Raw genomic sequence first — 19,584 nt, 5'->3', positions numbered from 1 at the left:
ATACCATCAGTGGAGGATGATTCATGTGGATTAATATGTTTGGACCAGAGGTTGACTGAGGGTGAGGGTGACAAACTTAAGTTTCACTTTACTTTTTTATTTCAATTCCATTCAATTTCAACTTTCTTGATCATGAAGAATATATGTTTCTCTGCTGTCCACGCTCAAGAAGCATAACACAACACCATAAGAGCACGGTGCAAAGTTTTCTATGCATTTAGCCGATTTAGCTTTTAGTAAGAATGCAAATTCTTGATATCAAAAATTCAATTCTTACTAATAATAATGTTTATTTCTGTTACAATTGTTATAATTCAATTTTTATTTATAACTAACCATTGATATCAAAAAAGGATTTTGAATTAGTTCAAATTGTGTTTCCTGATATTAACAATTGGCATTTCGACTAGTTGTTGAAATTGAATTCTTGATATCAGAAATGGGTATTTTTACTAGTTCTGCATCCATGTAGTTCGCTGTATAAAAAACTGTAGTTTCCCCACAGCAGACGCACAGTTATGACGTCCGCTGTGTCCGATAGTGTAAATGCAGTCGGATTCTCAAAGCACTGCAGTCTCTTTTCCTAAATCCTTTTGAGTTCTCATATCCACTGTTCCTTAACCCCGTGACGTTTCACACAGAGATCAAGGAATAGTAGATCGGACCATTCGACTGCAACCCCAGTCATGCCAACTAGAAAAGGCTGTGTCCTGAAATGTGAGGGGAAATGTCGATTGTTTGCCTTACCGAAGGCAGAACCACGAAGAAGTCAGTGGTTGAAATTTATTTTTAACAATGTTCCTTCAACGGTTCGAAATACTGTACTGTGTGCCCGGCATTTCTCGGACGACAGCTTCACAAACCTTGCACAGGTTGAAGCCAGATATGCAATGCGTCTAGTACTGAAGGGCGATGCTGTTCCTACTTTGTCTGGACCAGCGGGAGATTTGGTTACACAACCTGTAAGTATGCATTGTTATTTGTGTATTTGTGATGTTTAAAACCAACAAAGTGTCTAACACAACAACTGTTTAAATGTTTAAACGTGTTTCGGGCTGCTAAGCCATTGACACAGTGCTAACTGAGCTACATAAGTTGCTGGCGTTTTGTTAGGGTTAGGAAGGATGGCCAAAATATGGGACTTTAAGACAATAGTGTGCTGGATATGTATAACGTTGTGTTCATGTTGCTTTTGTGAAACGTAATGTTGTTTGGCATGTGTTAGAAGCTTCAGAACCAGCAGATGTAAGTTGCATTCACAAGATACATGGAGGGCAGCTTCAGTAAAGTTACTGGTAATAATACTGTTGATGTGGCACGCCCGCGAGAAAGATACGATGTTCATGCTATACTTTATTTCAGAATCAACGCTGGATATATGCATATTTGGATAAAACTTGGCACAGTGTGGCTTTTGTTTACGTTAGCATGCATCGCTAACACTCAGACCATATGTTCTATGGGAGGGACTTTGAATTTAGTTTTTATATATTATGGCAGTTTTTGTTGTAAACACTGAAGAGACAAGTTATGTGCTGTATCAGAAACAATGCGCCACCTGTTTTGGCAGTAGTATGGCGTTTATTTACATTAGCAAGTATCCCTTACACTCAGAGCTAACACAACTCTGTACTGAAGAGAATATGTTTAAAGTAGTCGGATACATTGTAGTATTGCTACCTTTACATAGATAATAAGTTGTAGATCATTTGAGTACTTCCACCTCTGCTCAGACATAACACTGCACAGGCGATCCAATACAATAGTTATGATTCAGTGACAACGTTATAACTCTCCTATGTAATAACCAACAACACAGATTTTCAGGGAAATATCAGTTTTTGCATCTATGTTGTGAAACATTTTGGGACGTCAGAATATAAGTGATTTTCACATTGCAGTTACTAATCATGAATACAAAATTGAGATGATGTTGTTGTTTCCTTGTAACAGGTCAGCCAATTTCAAAAGTTACCTAGAAGGAGGGATGCTGCTTGTCAGACCGACATTCTACACAAACGTACAGTTCGCACACAGTTGTCTTTGCGTACCTTTAGTAATCCATATCGAAGTACTGGTTAGTAGCTGTCTTATATGCACGTTTTGGTTAAGTTTGGTGTTGCTGCCTTGAGCTGTTGTGCTTGCAATTACAATGATTGTTTTATTATTATTTATTAATTGTAAAATGCAATTATCTTACAGCTGTCCAGACTATAGATTCCAGCAACTTTGATGTATGGACATCAAATGTTCTCGAGGCAGCGCCCTCTTTTATATCCACCCCTACAGAGAGACCATCAAAGAGACGTCGTGTGGACCCTGAGGAAGAAGAAGAAGAGGAGGAGGATGGCAGCTTCTCCGTGGTGGCTTCAGACGGGCTGGATGATACCTATGACCCAGCAGAGCCTGTCACAAATGATACAGAAAAAACAGACATGTTGTGAGTTTAAAAAATATCATGTGTGTGAATTCGTTTCTATCTTTAGCGATGTCTTTGACAAACGCTAAAAAAAATTCTTTCTTTGTTCAGTAATTACAGCCATATTTTAAGGATGTAATGTTTAGTACTTTTAAAAGCTTTAGATAGTTTTTGATATTGATCATAGGTATTTGTACGAATATCTTGGTGGCATGCACAGGCTGCACTGCTGCATGATTCAGCTTTACACTGGCAGTTAATTCTGCGTGTAGTCCATGGCAATGCTGTCGCAGAGGGTAGGGAAACTAACAAACACCTCGTTGTGTGATGACATGGGCCCTTTCTCATTTCTCTAAGGGATCAGGATACAGCCGTTCTGTATTTTATTATGTGAAGCACTAAATGGTTTTAGACAAATATCGACTCTTTGTAGATATCTACTAAACTAAAGCATACAAATAAAGAGAGTAATGTAGGCCTGTTATATTGAGTGATATATATTATACACACTGCTCTGCTTTCTGCACGGACCTCACAGCTGTTCTCACTGTAAACCCCGCGGTGATGAAACCAGTTAATACAATAATATCCAGAGCTGCAGAGCTGTCATTGGCTGAGATAAGTCCGGCCGTGCGTCACGACTCTTTTAAACATCTCTGTTGCCGGAAATACATCCGGAGGATCCGCGGACTGGCGCGGAGGACCCATCAGTGTATCCTCGATTATAGCTCCTCCAGAGAGCCTCCTCGATGCTCGATCCTCGAAGTGCATTTAGAGAAATCAGATGTCCTTCAACATGACGGGCTGAAATCCATTTCCGGGTCACTACCGGAGGACCGAGGATTCGAGGAGAAAGGGCCATGCAGTTTTAACAACACCACAAACCAGTGAAGAAGGAAATGTATTACCTTAATGAATATGAAGTATCATTTATTTAAATACTTTTAGACTAGATAAAGACACACACACAAAGCATCGTAGATCCGTCTACATACTCAGCCGCTCTCTCAGTATACTTCGTCAGTAAAAAGAAGGAGAGGCGTTTGTGTTTGTTTGCTTTCACAGAAAACAACTAAAGCATTTAGATAAGGTAAAGAAAAATAGAGGCAATCTCGATATTAGATCACACCACCCACACTACTTCTGGCACCACACCCATCTTCGAACTCTGCCTTCACTTTGATCATGCAACCTCTTTTAAAGTCAACTTTAATTTTGACACTATTTAAACATAAGGTTTTGTGACTGCATCTTTCACGGTTGGGGCGTTCTAACAGTGACTGCTCACAGCCAATCGGATATAGAAACATGTGGTTGATTCCTGAAAACCTCTTCTGTGGTAGTTCTGCTACAGGAGGTGTCTCATTTGCAATTATGACACACGCACACACACACACACACACACACACACACACACACACACACACACACACACACACACACACACACACACACACACACACACACACACACACACACACACACACACACCCATCCATCAATGCAAGAGGAAGTAAGGTGCATTGCTCTATAGGGCCCAAGCTGTGTGATGGGGCATAACATCTCTCTTTTTTTTTTACAGTGGTAAAGAACACATTCCCTATAACATCAAGACATACATAGTGTATGAGACCTGCATCATGGAGCTTTTCGAAATGTGTCCTGTGTGCCAGCGAGTGTGTGATGTTCAAACTCGAAGGATGGGTACATTTCTATCAGTGGAGCAGCTGTGCCCTCATTGTCAGTTTTCAAGACTGTGGAATAGCCAGCCTATTGTACGGAGTACTCCAGCTGGGAACCTACAGCTTTCCACTTCAGTGTACATCAATGGAGAGTCTTTCTTCAAACTTGAAAAGGTAAATAAACAACAGGTATACGTTTTTTTTAAATAGTTGAATATGTCAAATAATGTTGTTGAATTATGTAAAGACTTGTTTCTATGAAAATCCATGAACTGCTTTTGCAGAAACCTTTATTTAAACCCCCTTTAGGTCTTGAAAGCAATAAACCTACAGCTTTTCGAGTACGACACCTTCCTAAGGCATGCCAAAATGTTCATCGAGCCAGCTATCGTGTCAAACTTTAAGACATCACAGGAAATGATGCTTCGGCGGCTCAGTGAAGAGGACAAGATAATACCTGGGGGTGACTTGAGGTCAGACTCTCCTGGTAATTATATTCTAAACATTGGAAAGGTCAAATGCCCCACACTTCAATCAGAAATAGTATTCATCATACAGAGTAATGTAAAGATTGTACAATTATTTTCACAGGCCACTCTGAAAGGTCAGGCAGCCACACCACGATGGACCTCAAGACCAACAATGTTGTTGACATCCCGTTGTTTAAGGTGAGTGGAAAATTAAATATAAACCTTTTTTTACGTTTAGTTTCACACGGTTTGCACATGTCATGCATTTCAATAAAATGTCTTTATTTATGTATATTTCGTATATGTTTTCTGACAGAGCGATGAGGTTGGTGGAAGCTGTCAGATGGAAAAAGAAGATCTGGAAAGGGGTCTGGCGTTGTTGCAGGAGCATGGTGTGACTCTGGTTTGCATTATCACTCACCGTTGACCCTTAATACAGAAATTCAATGTGTAAACGAAACATTCCTTTTTTTAACGTTGGTACAGGTTGCCTTGATGACTTGATGGCCCTCATCTTTGATGAAAACTTTGTGGACCCGGCACCATTCAAAGAGGAGATTTTGAAGGTCACCATCGCAGAGGACCTGTGTGCTCAGGACGAACGGCCTGTCAAGGAGGAGGTCATTGAAAGCTTTGTCACCCACGTCAAGACAGAGGCTTTCTGAATCCTGCATAAAGGTTTTGGGGCTCAGGAAACTGCAGATCCTGAGTACTACACGCCACGGGAAGGAATGATGACTCTGATCCTGCGTCTCAGGAAGCACCAGCTCACAAAACCCTTTAAAGATCAAATGCAAAGCTTCCAAATATCCTAAATTTGTATAGAAATGTTGTTTTTAAGACTGCCTATATTTTTTATTTTATTTAAATCGAGATAATACCCCCGAAAAAAAGCTTTTTATTGATGCAAAACTCGACCCAAAGCCGTCTGAATTTCTGACATGACATTCCCAGCAGCCTCCGCGCGCGTGACGTCACTGTTGCCAAACAGTCTCTGGACCAAATATGTCTCGGCAGTCTCGGTCACATGTTTTTCGAAAATAAAACGGAATTAACATGGGTTATTGTTGTGCTTTTTGTTGTACGAACGGTGCGGGATCTGGGAGAGTTTTCCATGCATTTCCCAAAGACCAAATCATCCGCCAAAAATGGATTATTTTAGTGAATCGTGTTGGCTGGCAACCGACAAAATGGAGCAAGTTGTGCTCTGACCACTTCGCGTGTGATGCATACGACGTTGATCCTGCTATCATCAAGTCTGTTGGTGCAGAAGCATTAATAGTACATCGGAGGCTGAAACCCGGAGCCGTCCCCTCCATATTTCAGCACAACAAACCACTGAAAGAACGAAAGAGCCGGGCGATGGAGAAACGCCAAAGAATTGAGGTAAACAACTTTTGATTAGATTTCAAAGCGCACGGAGCACAGCAGATATTTAGGGTGGTATTTAGGCTCTGTTTCCCTGTCTGTGATGGCTGGGAGTGTGTGAGATCCTTGTGGCTGGTGACTGTGCTCACGGGAACAGCAAGATTGAGGCTGTGTCCCGTGCTCGAGTTCAATAAATGCCCACACCGGGTTATATTTTTGGACGTTCTGCCTCTGCCTCCTTGCTTGGTCGGGCCGCTCAATTGTCAGCGTCACAATGACTGAGACAAGTTGTAAAGAGAGACAAAAAAGGTAAAACACTGTGCAGTTTTAACTTCCATTTGGAGTTATGACAATAAAGGCTTTACAGTTTCTATAAAATGTGTCATGATTATTTATGTTTCATAGATTCAGCAGCTGCAGATTAAATGATGATGTGATGTGAAATATAATACTTACTACTTACTACTACAACAGGGATGTCCAAACTACGGCTCGGGCGTAAAATGCGGCCCGTGAGCCATTTATAATTGGCCCTCATCGAATTCAAAAAGTATAATGAAATATGGCCCACAAATTAAACTTGTGCTTGTCATATATTGTACTTCTTAAATGTAATATATATATATATATATATATAAACATATATTACTCTGTAGTAGGCTACTCATGTGTTAATAAGCCATTTTTTTTTGAATAAATTCAGTCATTAAAGTTTAAAACAATTTCTAACAAATCTAAGTTGATAAGAAAATAGCCCAATAACTTATTTGTATAACAAACTTGAAATATACCCTTCATATTTCCTCTTATTAAGCAATCTGAGGCTCCTGTTTTAAGGAATAAGCTGCCAACTAAACAAATGAAACCCTATTGAGACCTGTGACTGTGATGGAGGTTGTTTTCTTAAAGCATATTCAAGTAAAAAGCATAATTGACCTACATTTGATTGATTTAACTTACTTATAACAATGACTGTAAATTCCACATTGTTGGTAAAATAATATGTTACATCTTTGTAGTGTGTGTGTGTATGTGCTCGCGCTTTTGTGCGTGCTCTATAGTGCACTGGAGTCCTGTGTGTGTGTGTGTGTGTGTGTGTGTGTGTGTGTGTGTGTGTGTGTGTGTGTGTGTGTGTGTGTGTGTGTGTGTGTGTGTGTGTGTGTGTGTGTGTGTGTGTGTGTGTGTGTGTGTGTGTGTGTGTGTGTGTGTGTGTGTGTGTGTGTGTGTGTGTGTGTGTGTGTGTGTGTGTGTGTGTGTGTTTGTGTATTACTATACTTGTGGGGACCTACATCTGTTTACACAGTCACGTGTGGGGACTCTTCTCCCTTATGGGGACAAATTGGAGGTCCTCATGAGGGGAATCATTAATTTTGGAAATGCATGTAAGTCAATGTAATGTCCCCTGAAGTGATGTATACATGGTGTGCGGATTTAGGATTGTAGGAGATCCGGGGCTTAGCCCAGGAGTTGTTGGGGGGGGGGGGGGGGGGGGTGCAGGGGTAAAGTGCTATATTTTTTACAAGTGGGGGGTGGACGAAACATCCTTTAGGGGGGTCGTCGCCTCCTCTAGGGGGGTCCGGGGGCATGCTCCCCCCGGGAAGAATTTTTTTTAAATATTGAAGTTAAAAGCATCAATCTGGTGCACTTTGAGAGCAACATTAACCCTACCTTAATAATACCTTAAAGGGGACATATCATGCTATATTTGAACAATATATTGTAGGGCCATACCTATATAAATAGTTTTTCTTTCAAAATACCAAACAGATCCTGCATTTTAGCCATGCTTCATTTCGCTCTATTTGCTCTTTCCAGCGCTGTTTTTGCAGGGGGCTGATTCTGTGAGCTGCACCACGCCCCCCTGTAGGAGAGGGGCGCGTGCTCTGAGATCAGCTGCTGGGCTGCAGCGGGGAGAAGAGGGGGAGAAAAAGAGATCTCCGTCCTCCGCGTTTTATTCTTATATTATTATATAGAGTCGTTATTCATTTGTTTTAAAGCTCAATAAATAACAAAGAAGACCTTTGACCGGCACTTTTCAAATTTTGTCCGGAAGATTTAAACTTTAACGGACATGTTGACCGGCGAAATAAAAATATAACTGAAACTCTGCCGCACGGTCCCCTCGTTCCTTGGAAGAGCCGGAGAGGAGGGTGTTTGTCATCTGCTGGTGGACTACCGGAGGGAATTACAGCGAGGCAGGGATTGCATTGAATTACAGCAGTGGGAGCAAACGCTTGCCTCAGGGAGGGAGAAAAAGAGCCAGAGCAGAGTATAAACAGAAGGGCAACCATGCGCGGGAAGTCTTCTTCGCTGCTTTTGTGGCAGACTACAGCGCCACTTACAGGCCTGGCATATGTACTACAGCATCTCCAGCGCAATGGCCGACCCCACATTCCCCTGATAGGTAGAGAATTGACCAATAAGCGGAGCACCACTTCTGTGACGTAGAAAATAATTCAAGATCAGTCTGTATCAGATCCGTTGCAGCCCCGTTTTTAGAGATTTGGGTATGGAGGAAAAGAGAGAGGGTTGTGTTTTCTGACACTTGGTGAGTTCCCTGGAACACCGGGGCATGCTCCCCCCAGGAAGAATTTTTTTTAAATATTGAAGTTAAAAGCATCAATCTGGTGCACTTTGAGAGCAACATTAACCCTACCTTAATAATACCTTAAAGGGGACATATCATGCTATATTTGAACAATATATTGTAGGGCCATACAGTGTGCGAAAAAGTACACGTCCCACCGTCCGGGACGTGTTATTTACAATATCGGACAAGTAGATCTTTCAATTGACTTGTCCGGCGGACAAGTGACGCTTTTCGGCCTGATTTATTGACAAATTATTGATACATTCAGTTTACAAAAGGCAGAACTCATTCGCAAATTGTACGTGCCCGCCATTGTTCGTTTAGAAATGTTAGTTTCGGTTCTGCTTGTCGATTCCTAAGGAAATGCATCTCGCCGCTTTCTGTACAGTTAGACGGGGGCGGGGCGGAGCGGGGTGGGAACAAATAACAATTGTCCGGTACCGGGATTAATAAGAGTTGTGAGGACAGGAGGCGAGGCCGAGCCCCGCGGACCGCAGCTCTCTCTCTCTATGCTCCGTATCAGCTGATCGCTGCGTGCAGCTCAGCGTCTTTCTCTCTCTTTCTACACACACTCTTTCTGCCCGTTTAACAGCCTAATCTTTGTCAAACTTTCTTATGTTCTTTCTCTAACACATAATGAAGGTTATTAAGCGTTTTAACTCCTATGTTGTTAATATTGCCCGCCATTTCCTTTATGAAGTAGCCTCCCTGTCTGTGTCCTCGCCCTGTCCTCACATTCCCGGACCCCCAGACTCGGAGGAGCACAGGGATGTCAGTATTGTTTATGAAGCAGGGTATAGAAAGTACATTATTGAAATGAAAATACTATTTATTTACTTTTACAAACAGTGAGCAGCTGCAGCATGTGTATTGCAGGCAGGGCCGCCCCTGGCCAACTTGGGGCCCCAAGTGACATTGTGAGATGAGGCCCCCCCCCCCCCCCCCCAACCGACAGGAGTTAACTTTTTTTTTTTCGAAACAAAGTAGGCTAATATAATAATATAAATATAATTCCTGTTTATTATTATTATCAACACTTTTTTATGCAGTGAGGTAAATGGTTGTGCATGTATGTCGTTCAGTATGCGTTTACAGGTGAATACGTCTGCATTTCCTGCCAAATACTATTCTCAAAAAGATTAAAATATAATTAATGCAAATAAACAACTTCTATTAATAATAGCGGCCCTGATTGCAGGACATGTGTAAGCGTGCAAGCGTCTTTGAGTTGTAGAAAAGCGCTAGGCCTCTAGGCTATACATCTAATGTGTCATTATTATTATTATTATTATTATTATATGTCCTATGTGTTGGACATGTGTGGTTGGACTCTGTCTCACAGGCAGGTTGCAGTGTAACATCAGAGGAGACTGGGCCAACTGTACATTCTCAAACTGCACCACTTAGAACTAACTAAACAATGCAGAGATTATTTTTATATAATTGTATTCAATAACCGAAAGAAATTAAACAGTATGAAGTGATTTGTAAATAGGAATACAGATTTTACTTAATGTTTTCATAAATATATTTTTCTCCCAGTTTGTCATGGGACTTATTTTTACCCTCTCAAAGAACCGGAATCGAGAAACAAAAATAACCGGAATCGAGAAACAAAAATAACCGGAATCGAAAAGCAGAACCGGAATCGTTAAAATCCAAACGATACCCAACCCTATGTGTGATGCATTAAAAGCTTACCGCTCACTTACGTTAGCGGTGTCGTAAAAACCGTGGGAAAATGTAAAATACGATGGCGAAGAAGAAGATTCCAGTGGCCCCACATTTTTGTCCATTCTGGACAAGTGAAAAATGTATTCGGACAAGTAAATTGCCAAACTCACTTGTCCATGGACAAGTACTCTGTAAAAACTTTTTCTCACACTGGCCATACCTATATAAATAGTTTTTCTTTCAAAATACCAAACAGATCCTGCATTTTAGCCATGCCTCATTTCGCTCTATTTGCTCTTTCCAGCGCTGTTTTTGCAGGGGCTGACTACAGCGCCACTTACAGGCCTGGCATATGTACTACAGCATCTCCAGCACAATGGCCGGCCGTGGCCCAACCCCACATTCCCCTGATAGGTAGAGAATTGACCAATAAGCGGAGCACCACTTCTGTGACGTAGAAAATAATTCAAGATCAGTCTGTATCAGATCCGTTGCAGCCCCGTTTTTAGAGATTTGGGTATGGAGGAAAAGAGAGAGGGTTGTGTTTTCTGACACTTGGTGAGTTCCCTGGAACACCGGGGCATGCTCCCCCCGGGAAGAATTTTTTTTAAATATTGAAGTTAAAAGCATCAATCTGGTGCACTTTGAGAGCAACAGTCTTCTTCGCTGCTTTTGTGGCAGACTACAGCGCCACTTACAGGCCTGGCATATGTACTACAACATCTCCAGCGCAATGGCCGGCCGTGGCCCAACCCCACATTCCCTTGATAGGTAGAGAATTGACCAATAAGCGGAGCACCACTTCTGTGACGTAGAAAATAATTCAAGATCAGTCTGTATCAGATCCGTTGCAGCCCCGTTTTTAGAGATTTGGGTATGGAGGAAAAGAGAGAGGGTTGTGTTTTCTGACACTTGGTGAGTTCCCTGGAACACCGGGGGGGTGTAACGGTTCACAGAAGTCACGGTTCGGTTCGTACCTCGGTTTGGGGGTCACGGTTCGGTACAACAAGAAAAAGCAAAAAAAAGTCCCAAATGCATAATTCCAGGTTTGTTGTTATTTACTTTTGAACAGTAGTGCAAGTTTCAGTTTAAAAATAAGGAACTCTGACATTTTGAATAATTAACTGTATTAAACAGTTAAAAACAAACCACAAACAGTACCACACACACTCAGATGGCCATAGTATCTATAATGGCTGATGTCAAACAAAAAGGTTTCATCAAGCTGTAAAACTAAAAAGAATGTCTTGAAAATATTACATCATAAATAATAAGAAAGTGTTTCAAGTCGTTGAAAAAATATGCCAAAAGCTTCCGTTATTTATTTTGGTCTCTCGGCTTTCATGTCTATTGGCTTCTTAAAAACAGCGGGGATCAGCTGTTGAACTGCTGTTGTCTTTTGCCGGGCTCCGGTGATTGGCAAATCTGGGTGATGCCTTCTGATATGATTTAGCATGTTTGGCGTGTGTCCATTAGCTTACCGCACCGCTATCGAACAACGCCGACACACCGTCCTCTTCCGATCCACTGTGCATTGCTTATCGTTTTATAGATCTATTCTCATCCACCATCTTTGTTTGTGACGTAAAGAGTGTAAGAGTCACGTTTCTGAATCGGGCACTCTGAGTGGATGCAGTCACAGCCAATCGGATTCAGAGTGTTGCCTGTCAGTTCCGTTGCTATGGTTCCGTTGTTATGTGTACTGAAACGAGAGCCGGTATAATTCCACGCGCGAAAACAACATAAAAATTGGAATACGTTATTTTAGTGTCTTAAAAGTAGACTGAGGTATGAAGGGTTAACGTTACATCTTAGAATAATTTTTAGTCATGTTCTGTATACATACTAACATATAAGGGTATTGACTTAGTGTGGTTTATCTTTTTGTCGCTGCTTTTAATTGAAACTGAGCCGTTGTGTTCATCAGTAAAGGGGAACTTCTGTGTGAACTATTCATATCTTAAACTGCACTGTAACTTTTTATTCATGTATTTTTTCTTTTAATGTTTCTTTTATTATCTTTTACTGTTTTTAAATGCCTTTGTGAATGTCTTTCATTTTTGTAAAGCACCTTGAATTGCCTTGTGTTGAAAGGTGCTATATAAAGCAAAATCTGACAGCTGAAGCCGTAGCCAATCAAACCGCGTCTAAGCTGGGAGAGATATCCCGCCGTTCATTTCTATATTTCAAAAAAAGTCGGAGGAGAAACTAACTATCGCCGTAGCAAATCACCCGGTTTGTATGACCAGACCCTCTTCACCTACCGGGATACAAACCGGAGGAACCAGGCATGGAGGGAGGTGGCAGAGACAGTGGGGGAAACTGGTAGGTTTTCGCCTGTTTGGGGAGTTTATATATATATTGCTCGCATAAAATCCTCGGGGGTTTTTGCTTTGTATGTCGGGGGCGGGCGATTCATGTGATTGGTTGTTGGTCGTGTTGCTTGAATAAAATCCCCAAGCTCCAGACACGCCCAGCTCCAAGCTATTTTTGAAGCTGTAGTGTGGACGCTCCGTTAGGGTCAAAAACACTAAACTCACAACTTAAAATGAAAGCGAATTTAGTTTATTTAATAAAAGAGCACATATTCAATGTGAAAAGTGACAGTAGTCATAGATTATTTGCAATTTGGTGCTACATATATATTTAAAAAATAATAATAATATATATATATATTTTTTTTTAAACACCTTGAATTTCAGGGGGGGGCGCGGGGCTCCGTCGGCGGGGCGCAGCGCCCCTCCAATCCAAGACAATGGTAGGGCAAACACTGGATAGTGTTTAATCAATGATAGGTTTTCCCCCCCTCAAAGGTGTTTCACTGCATCGCAGGTATTATTGTGATTGGCTCTTGGGCCACATCAAAATTAGATGCGCTGTCATCCTCTCATACTGACACCTGACACGACACATATACACACCGGGAGCCGGGACGAAAGTAACACGGGACGAAAGTAACACGGGACGAAAGTAACACGGGACGAAAGTAACAGAGCGATTTTATCCAACAACTTTGACCGGCCAAATTATGTCAGAATTATCAGCATGCAATACTTAACATCAGGTTTAACTGTCAGGAGTAGTGTTGTCACGATACCAAGTCAAGAATTGCGATTCCGATTCTTTTTCGATACTTTTCTTAAAAAGAGGGAAACGGTCTTAAATGTAATTATTGTGCTTTATTTCACACCAGAACCATAACACAAACTTTTAAACAATGAGAACAATAAATAAAATAAATGACAAGAATTCGTATTAAATAAAATTAATACATGTCTGACAGAAAGGCCTCGTGGTGTCCGTAGGCTTGCCCTCACTGTCAGAGATATAGCTAAAATACTTCCAAATGTCGCTTCTGGCGTCTTTTTTGTCAACAAGCCGAGGCACAGCGGCAGTTGCACTCCCACTTGCAGCCATGCTTCTCGCTTTCTCACATGCTCTGGCAGCTAGCGCGTGCACGAGAGAGGGGAGGCACTTAGATCGTGCTTGAGAGGGGTGGGACTGCAGGCACCGCTGCAGTGCAGGGAGTGGAAGCAGAGCGCTGAACACACACAGCTCTTATTAAAACGGCGCTTTCTCACCGGAGTACTTTCCCCCGTCATTCTTAAAGTACCGATACTAATGAAACGGAGGAATCGTAAAGTTTGTAATGGCAGAGTATCGCGTTATACCTTTCAAGTATCGGTACACCGTGCAACACTAGTCAGGAGTCAGTGTCTCTCCCCCAAACTCACACATATAAAATTCGATATGAACCAAGCGGCAAACTCTGGGGAAGAGCCGGGAAGCCAATACGGAAGTGCCACACACTGCAGTTCATATATTGGCCCATAGGCGATGGCTGCAGAAAGGAGCAATTTCCATAGACCCCCATGTTAAATTGCCCAACTTTACAGCGAAAAAAAACATGTTTCTCTCCCTGGCTCCATACATTTTATTATCGATATAGTTAGATTCCACCTTCATGATTATGGATCTGTGAGTGAATTGTTTTCTAACGCGACCCTTTTATTTATATTAGGTCTTAAAGTTTGTGCATATATTAGGGCGTGGTCACTTTGATTGACAGATACGTGCCTCACTGTCAGCTAACAGCAACTTGTCCACTCTGCTAGGCTACAACCATAGAGGCTACAACGTTAGTTAGTCATAGTACTGTACTTGACCCTTTAGCTTTAGCCGTGTTCGTGGTGATATACCAGACAATTAAGATGTCGTGCTGTGCGCTTGAATGTACTAACAGAACTTCCAAGAAGTCTACTCACAGCTTTTTTCGGTGAGTAAAATGATAATATTATACATGTTAACCCCATTAGCAGGTGTTTGTGTGCTTGTTAGCTTAGCTTGTTATGTAGCTAGATAAGGACGTAACCCTTTATGCATGTGTATATATATATACAGTTTAGTTTATGATTCAGCCTTGGGTAAGACTTTTATAGTCTATGGCTATGACGCCCATAATGCTAAATGGGAGCAAATGTTAAAAGGGGACCCAATTATCCCAGTGGTGGCCGCCGGAGTCCGCCGCCGGAGCTAACCGGAGCCGTAGCTAGCCGGAGCCGTAGCTAGCCCTTTGCGGCTCCGTTAGCTTCGGCCAGCGGCGGAGCCCGGCGTTATAACTAGAGATCAAGGAATGCAGCGAAACGCGGACTTGGTTCGCCTGCAGCCCGCTATAGTATTAGCTAAAGAAATGATGTTGAACAAGGCTTATTAAGCTGAACATCGCCACAATTGTTCTGCTATGTATCGGTACTTATTTTATTTTATTAACGTGTGAATGACAAGCATTAAGAATAACAACAAATAGCTATTTATCTTGCATATTATCTCGTTTGATTATGAATGTAACGTTTATATAGTGGAACTACACTGTTTTATCAAAACCAAAGTGCCACGCAGTAACTTGGTAGGCCCATGCATGTATTTCAGCAGGAAATGTGCAACCTAGATTACATTTACCAACACAGACTATATAGAAATATTTGTAAAAGTTGTTCATGCGTTACTAAGTGAATATGGCATTAACCCTCCTGTTGTCTTTGGGTCGGTTTTCATGTATTTTTGAATAAAGGTTTCCTTTCGGTGATCCAGACAGGCTGGACCAGTGGGTGCTGAACATCCGGAGGAATACATGGACCCCCAACGTTTCTTCTCGCCTGTGCAGTGCACACTTTGAGAGTCATCCCTTCCATCAAAATAACTTGGTTCCATTTGTGAGTGTAAATTGTTGTTACTAATTAAATACATGTTATACATTATACAATGCTAAATAATTGTTATGGCACAGCTTGCACATCAGTGATGAGTAATGTTCTTTTTATTAAAGGCCAAATTAAGATTTTGCCAGTTAAGTAAAGAAAAATAGAAATCGATTTGTTTGCAAACCATCACATTTCTCTTCAATTTATGCAAAGACTCTTTATCATAGATAGAGAATTGCCATTTCCCCCCACATACTCTATGTTAAAAACAGATGAATTATATTACCTTTTTTTTACATTATTTTAATAGCAACATTCATTCATCTGTTGTCATCTTATAACTTATTTATCTTAACAGCTATCACTGTAAAAAAAAAATGATTTAATTTAATTTTACTATACAATATTTATCTTTACATTCTGTTCTTGCATATGTCTTATTATATTTACGTGTATATAGATTTCTGCCTGCACTAATTTATTATTCTTAATTTAATTTTGAATTTCTTTTATTGTTTTATGTCTTATATAACTGTTGCATTGTTGGAGGAGCTCGGGACAGATGATTTTCATTGCCATTCCCACACTGTAGCCTATGTGCTATGACATAAATCCTTTGAATCTGAATCTTGGAAACACGTAATTGTTGAATGGATTAACTGCATAGTTAACATGTTGGCCCTCTATTGTCTTTTATAATGCACTCTTACATTTAAAACAACATTATTCAAAAGAAAGTTGAATATCTACAGACCTCAAAAAGTTATTTTATGTGTTTTTGTTTATTATTTTTATTAGGGAAGGAGATGCCTGAAAAACACTGCAGTGCCCACCATTTTCTATTTCACCAATGGCAAAGAACAACAGCCTGGAAGGAAAAGCAGGGTGAGTAACAATGACGAGGTCAGTGACACTCCTAGTTCGACTGTTAATAGCAATGAGGAGGTTGCAGATGTAGACCATGGTAGTGGTGAAAACAGTCTTGCTGCTGATCAGAGCAATATCATTATGATACAAGGCATGCCTGAAGAAGCCTTTGTTGTTCCACATGTGGAGCATAATGACATTCCAACAGTCAATGCTTGTGAGGAGGGTGTTGGTTTGGGCAGCAGCAGCCAACAAACAAAACAAATTGGAAAACAGGCAGACTCCGCCTCTGTTCACTCTTACACTTGGGCTTTAAACTAAGACGGGTCATACTGAATAGTTTGTGCACACATTTCTAACATGTGATCTTTCTTTCATGTAGGACGCTTGAGGGAAGTTGCAACGCCTCGGCCAATGGGATGTCTTCTCCACGTGAAAGAGATTGAAGGCATCACTTATAACTTGAGACAATTTTCCAAAAGTTATGACTTGTATTGGCTTAGATAGTAATGGATTACATCGAACACGAATCAAGATCGTATAGAAAAAAATGAAAGTGTAATCCTTAGTTACATAGGAAGAGATGTAATCGGATTAGTTTTACTTTTTTTAATAATAGGGAAACTCAGGATTACAATCTTATTCAAAACCTAAAAAGAGCAGATAGTGGTTGTTGTAAAATGATCAAATGGTATCTCTTCTCTGGAAGCCGTACTGTTCTGGAGGATAATACTTTAATTGTGAATCTCTACACCTACTGCCTGAATCTGCTTTATGGTATTATATTATACATTTTAAGTAAAAAAAATCATATTCATATTTCTTCTCTCCTGTGTTTATTTGCATTACATTTGATATTGAAGTAATCCAAAACAAAAAGAAAGTTATCAGGTTACATTACTTTTATATCTTGATACTCACATGAAGTTACTGGTTGTGTTTTTGGCAAGTAGCCCTCCCAAGCCTGTGCATAAGTTATATCATTTTAATTACTGATACAGTTGTTGCACATCTTTAATTTATTTTGTAGTGTACTTAAAGGGATAGTGGAAATTGAACCCCAAATAGTTTCGTTTTAATTTATATACAAGCATAATTACGTACCAAAACAATCACACCTGATTAAAAAAATATAATAATTGCCTTACGCATGTTAGAAGCACTTTATTGCAGCTTCCCCGAACTTTTTTAGAAACGAAATGATCGAGTCAGCCAAACCGGAAGTGAGGAAAACTCAGGAAGACGAAACAATAACAAACCATGGCGTCTATGCAGAATGAACGTGGAAGGGCAAATATACCAGACAAAGAAGAAGGATTGTACGAGGTATCCAGTGATGATAGCGAGTCAGAAACATCCTCTCGGCTTTCCTGCGAAAATGTAGTTTTAGGAACTGAATCTGAATCCGGTTCAGTAAGCGACGATGGTGAGAATATTGAGCCAGACGATGGACCATTACGTCCTTATTTGTTCGAGCCCGAGGTGATGGAGTTAGTTCACGGCATGGGCAATGGCGAGGATGACCAGGACCAGGCGCCAGATGATGCACCCCTACGCACAAATAATCTTGACTGGTAGGTCCCTAAGCATAGCTCACGCTAGGCGCTATATTATATATTGCAAAAGTTGGCATGCATGCACTGTAGGCCTATGGCTATGCCCGAGGATGACTGCATGTAGGGTACATTTCATAACATACCAGGGTCAGGTTCACATAAATTATCTTGTCACATTTATTATTGTATATGTAACAGCCTTATGGGCATTAATTACATGAATACATTTAAATGAATTGTATACTAGCATGATATACAGCTAGAGCCAATCGGTCTTTTGACGTAGTATGGTCCTAATCCTAGGCTAGCCAGGCTGCCTGTCAAGTGTAGGCTGTACTCACAGTACTGTTAGTCTATCATGTCTATATGATGACTGTAGTGTACACATTCGACACTGTGTACCGGATTATCGGATGACGAGGCCTCCGGTCGCCTAATCGACAGGCAATACATGGCGTTGTACACAATGGTACAGGCTAATGATGCATTAAATCAGCCAGAAAACATAATAAAATACTCGTGCCTCGTCCAATGTTTGTGCCCGTCTTCCTTTGTTTTCGTCATCACCCGAAGATTCCCCAAGTATTTCGTTTCATTGAGAGGGCGTGGTCGGGAGCAGTAAAATTGAAAATAAAATGAAACTAGGCGCATGAAATTAAAAAAAAATGGTTTATTATGCTTATTTTTAATAAAAATACATAAGTTAAACCCAAAATTTGCGGATTTCCACTATCCCTTTAAGTCATACAATGATTCGAAACCTTTACTTTTCATAAAATGCAAGATTTAACTTTCAATGTGGCTTGTGTATTTATCACATTTTCAATGTAAATAGATCTGATTAAATAAAGAGTAAAAGCACAATTTTAAATGTTGACAGTTATCATTTTCCTATGCTTATTGTTAATGTAGTGGTGTTATGAACAAAATGTTGTCCTAAAGGAAATTAAGATGTTTTTTATTTGTTGACAAAAGATTTAAAGTAGATGCTCACAACATGTGGGAACATTTATAGAGAAAAAATGTTCTATTGTAAAACAAATATTTATCTGCATACTGAACAATTTAGAAACTCTAAAAGGTATTATCTTCTATGACGGTACGACCCTGTAGGGATTGTGGGTATTGCACTTCATAATTACATTCTATGGTATGCTTATGACATTGATGCCAACATACATGGGACTCGGGGAGACCTTCCTGTTGTTTGCATTGTCACTGACAAATGACAGTGTAGTATTCATTGTCAAGATTTTGTGTTTTTAAACTTGGGACTCTTTTCAGACTGCTCCGGCTTGGGAAAAGATTTGAGCCTTAATGTGTAATGTTTTCTGTATTGTATGGTAAGCTTATCCTTTCATTTGATAGTCCCATTTGGATGTGATAGCTAACATTTTCAGTAAGCAGTAGACAAAAGAAGTGAAAATATGAATGTAATTTATTTTCAATATTTACATAAATACATAATTATTTTAACAAATAAAATAACAAAAAACATCATAACAAATACAAAATAAAAGGTTTGACAGACAGCCATGCCCAGCATGGGCCTGGAGAGCTGCAGAGTCCATTGGGGGAAGAGGGGGGGGTGGGATGTGGGGAAGAGGAAGAGCAGCCATGTTAACAGTGTTATGGCTACAGATGTAATATCTAACTCAACATTAGCCATGACAGTCTGGGCTTAGCAAGGGCCTTAGAATACACACTCTAAAGGCCAAATCCAAAAACAGTGATACTGACATTTTAGCAGTTCACAG

The 19,584-nt window shown here is 40.5% G+C and overlaps 2 protein-coding genes and 1 long non-coding RNA gene across 5 annotated transcripts in view; all 3 read left to right on the top strand.

The window, feature by feature from the left end:
* The first annotated feature begins 877 nt into the window (after positions 1-877).
* On the top strand, positions 878-5,631 carry LOC117452877 (uncharacterized). Its single transcript, XM_071204402.1, has 7 exons — positions 878-962; positions 2,203-2,440; positions 4,002-4,275; positions 4,411-4,588; positions 4,693-4,769; positions 4,888-4,963; positions 5,058-5,631. Exons 2-7 carry the CDS (start codon positions 2,436-2,438, stop codon positions 5,234-5,236), a joined length of 789 nt encoding a protein of 262 aa, XP_071060503.1. The 5' UTR covers positions 878-962; positions 2,203-2,435; the 3' UTR covers positions 5,237-5,631.
* The window catches only part of LOC139432838 (uncharacterized), a 27,636-nt gene continuing 13,679 nt past the window's right edge, over positions 5,628-19,584 (top strand). For all 3 annotated transcript variants that reach the window (XM_034091674.2, XM_071204401.1, XM_034091677.2), the window contains exon 1: positions 5,628-5,957. In XM_034091674.2, the coding sequence (XP_033947565.1) occupies positions 5,628-5,957 (330 nt within the window). The remainder of the gene's footprint in view (positions 5,958-19,584) is intronic.
* LOC139434439 (uncharacterized) lies at positions 16,185-17,090 on the top strand. Its single transcript, XR_011643791.1, has 2 exons — positions 16,185-16,289; positions 16,654-17,090. It is a non-coding gene; the product is annotated as an uncharacterized lncRNA (long non-coding RNA).

The sequence above is a fragment of the Pseudochaenichthys georgianus genome, chromosome 9, assembly GCF_902827115.2.
Source record: "Pseudochaenichthys georgianus chromosome 9, fPseGeo1.2, whole genome shotgun sequence".
Lineage (NCBI taxonomy): Eukaryota > Metazoa > Chordata > Actinopteri > Perciformes > Channichthyidae > Pseudochaenichthys > Pseudochaenichthys georgianus.
This window is presented reverse-complemented; position numbering and strand designations above follow the sequence as displayed.

What these genes read in the sequence shown, in the direction of transcription:
- LOC117452877 (XM_071204402.1), top strand. An exon ending in CTTTCTTCAAACTTGAAAAG is followed by an intron (nt 4,276 to 4,410) that starts GTAAATAAACAA and finishes AACCCCCTTTAG; the next exon opens with GTCTTGAAAGCAATAAACCT. An exon ending in CTTGAGGTCAGACTCTCCTG is followed by an intron (nt 4,589 to 4,692) that starts GTAATTATATTC and finishes TTATTTTCACAG; the next exon opens with GCCACTCTGAAAGGTCAGGC.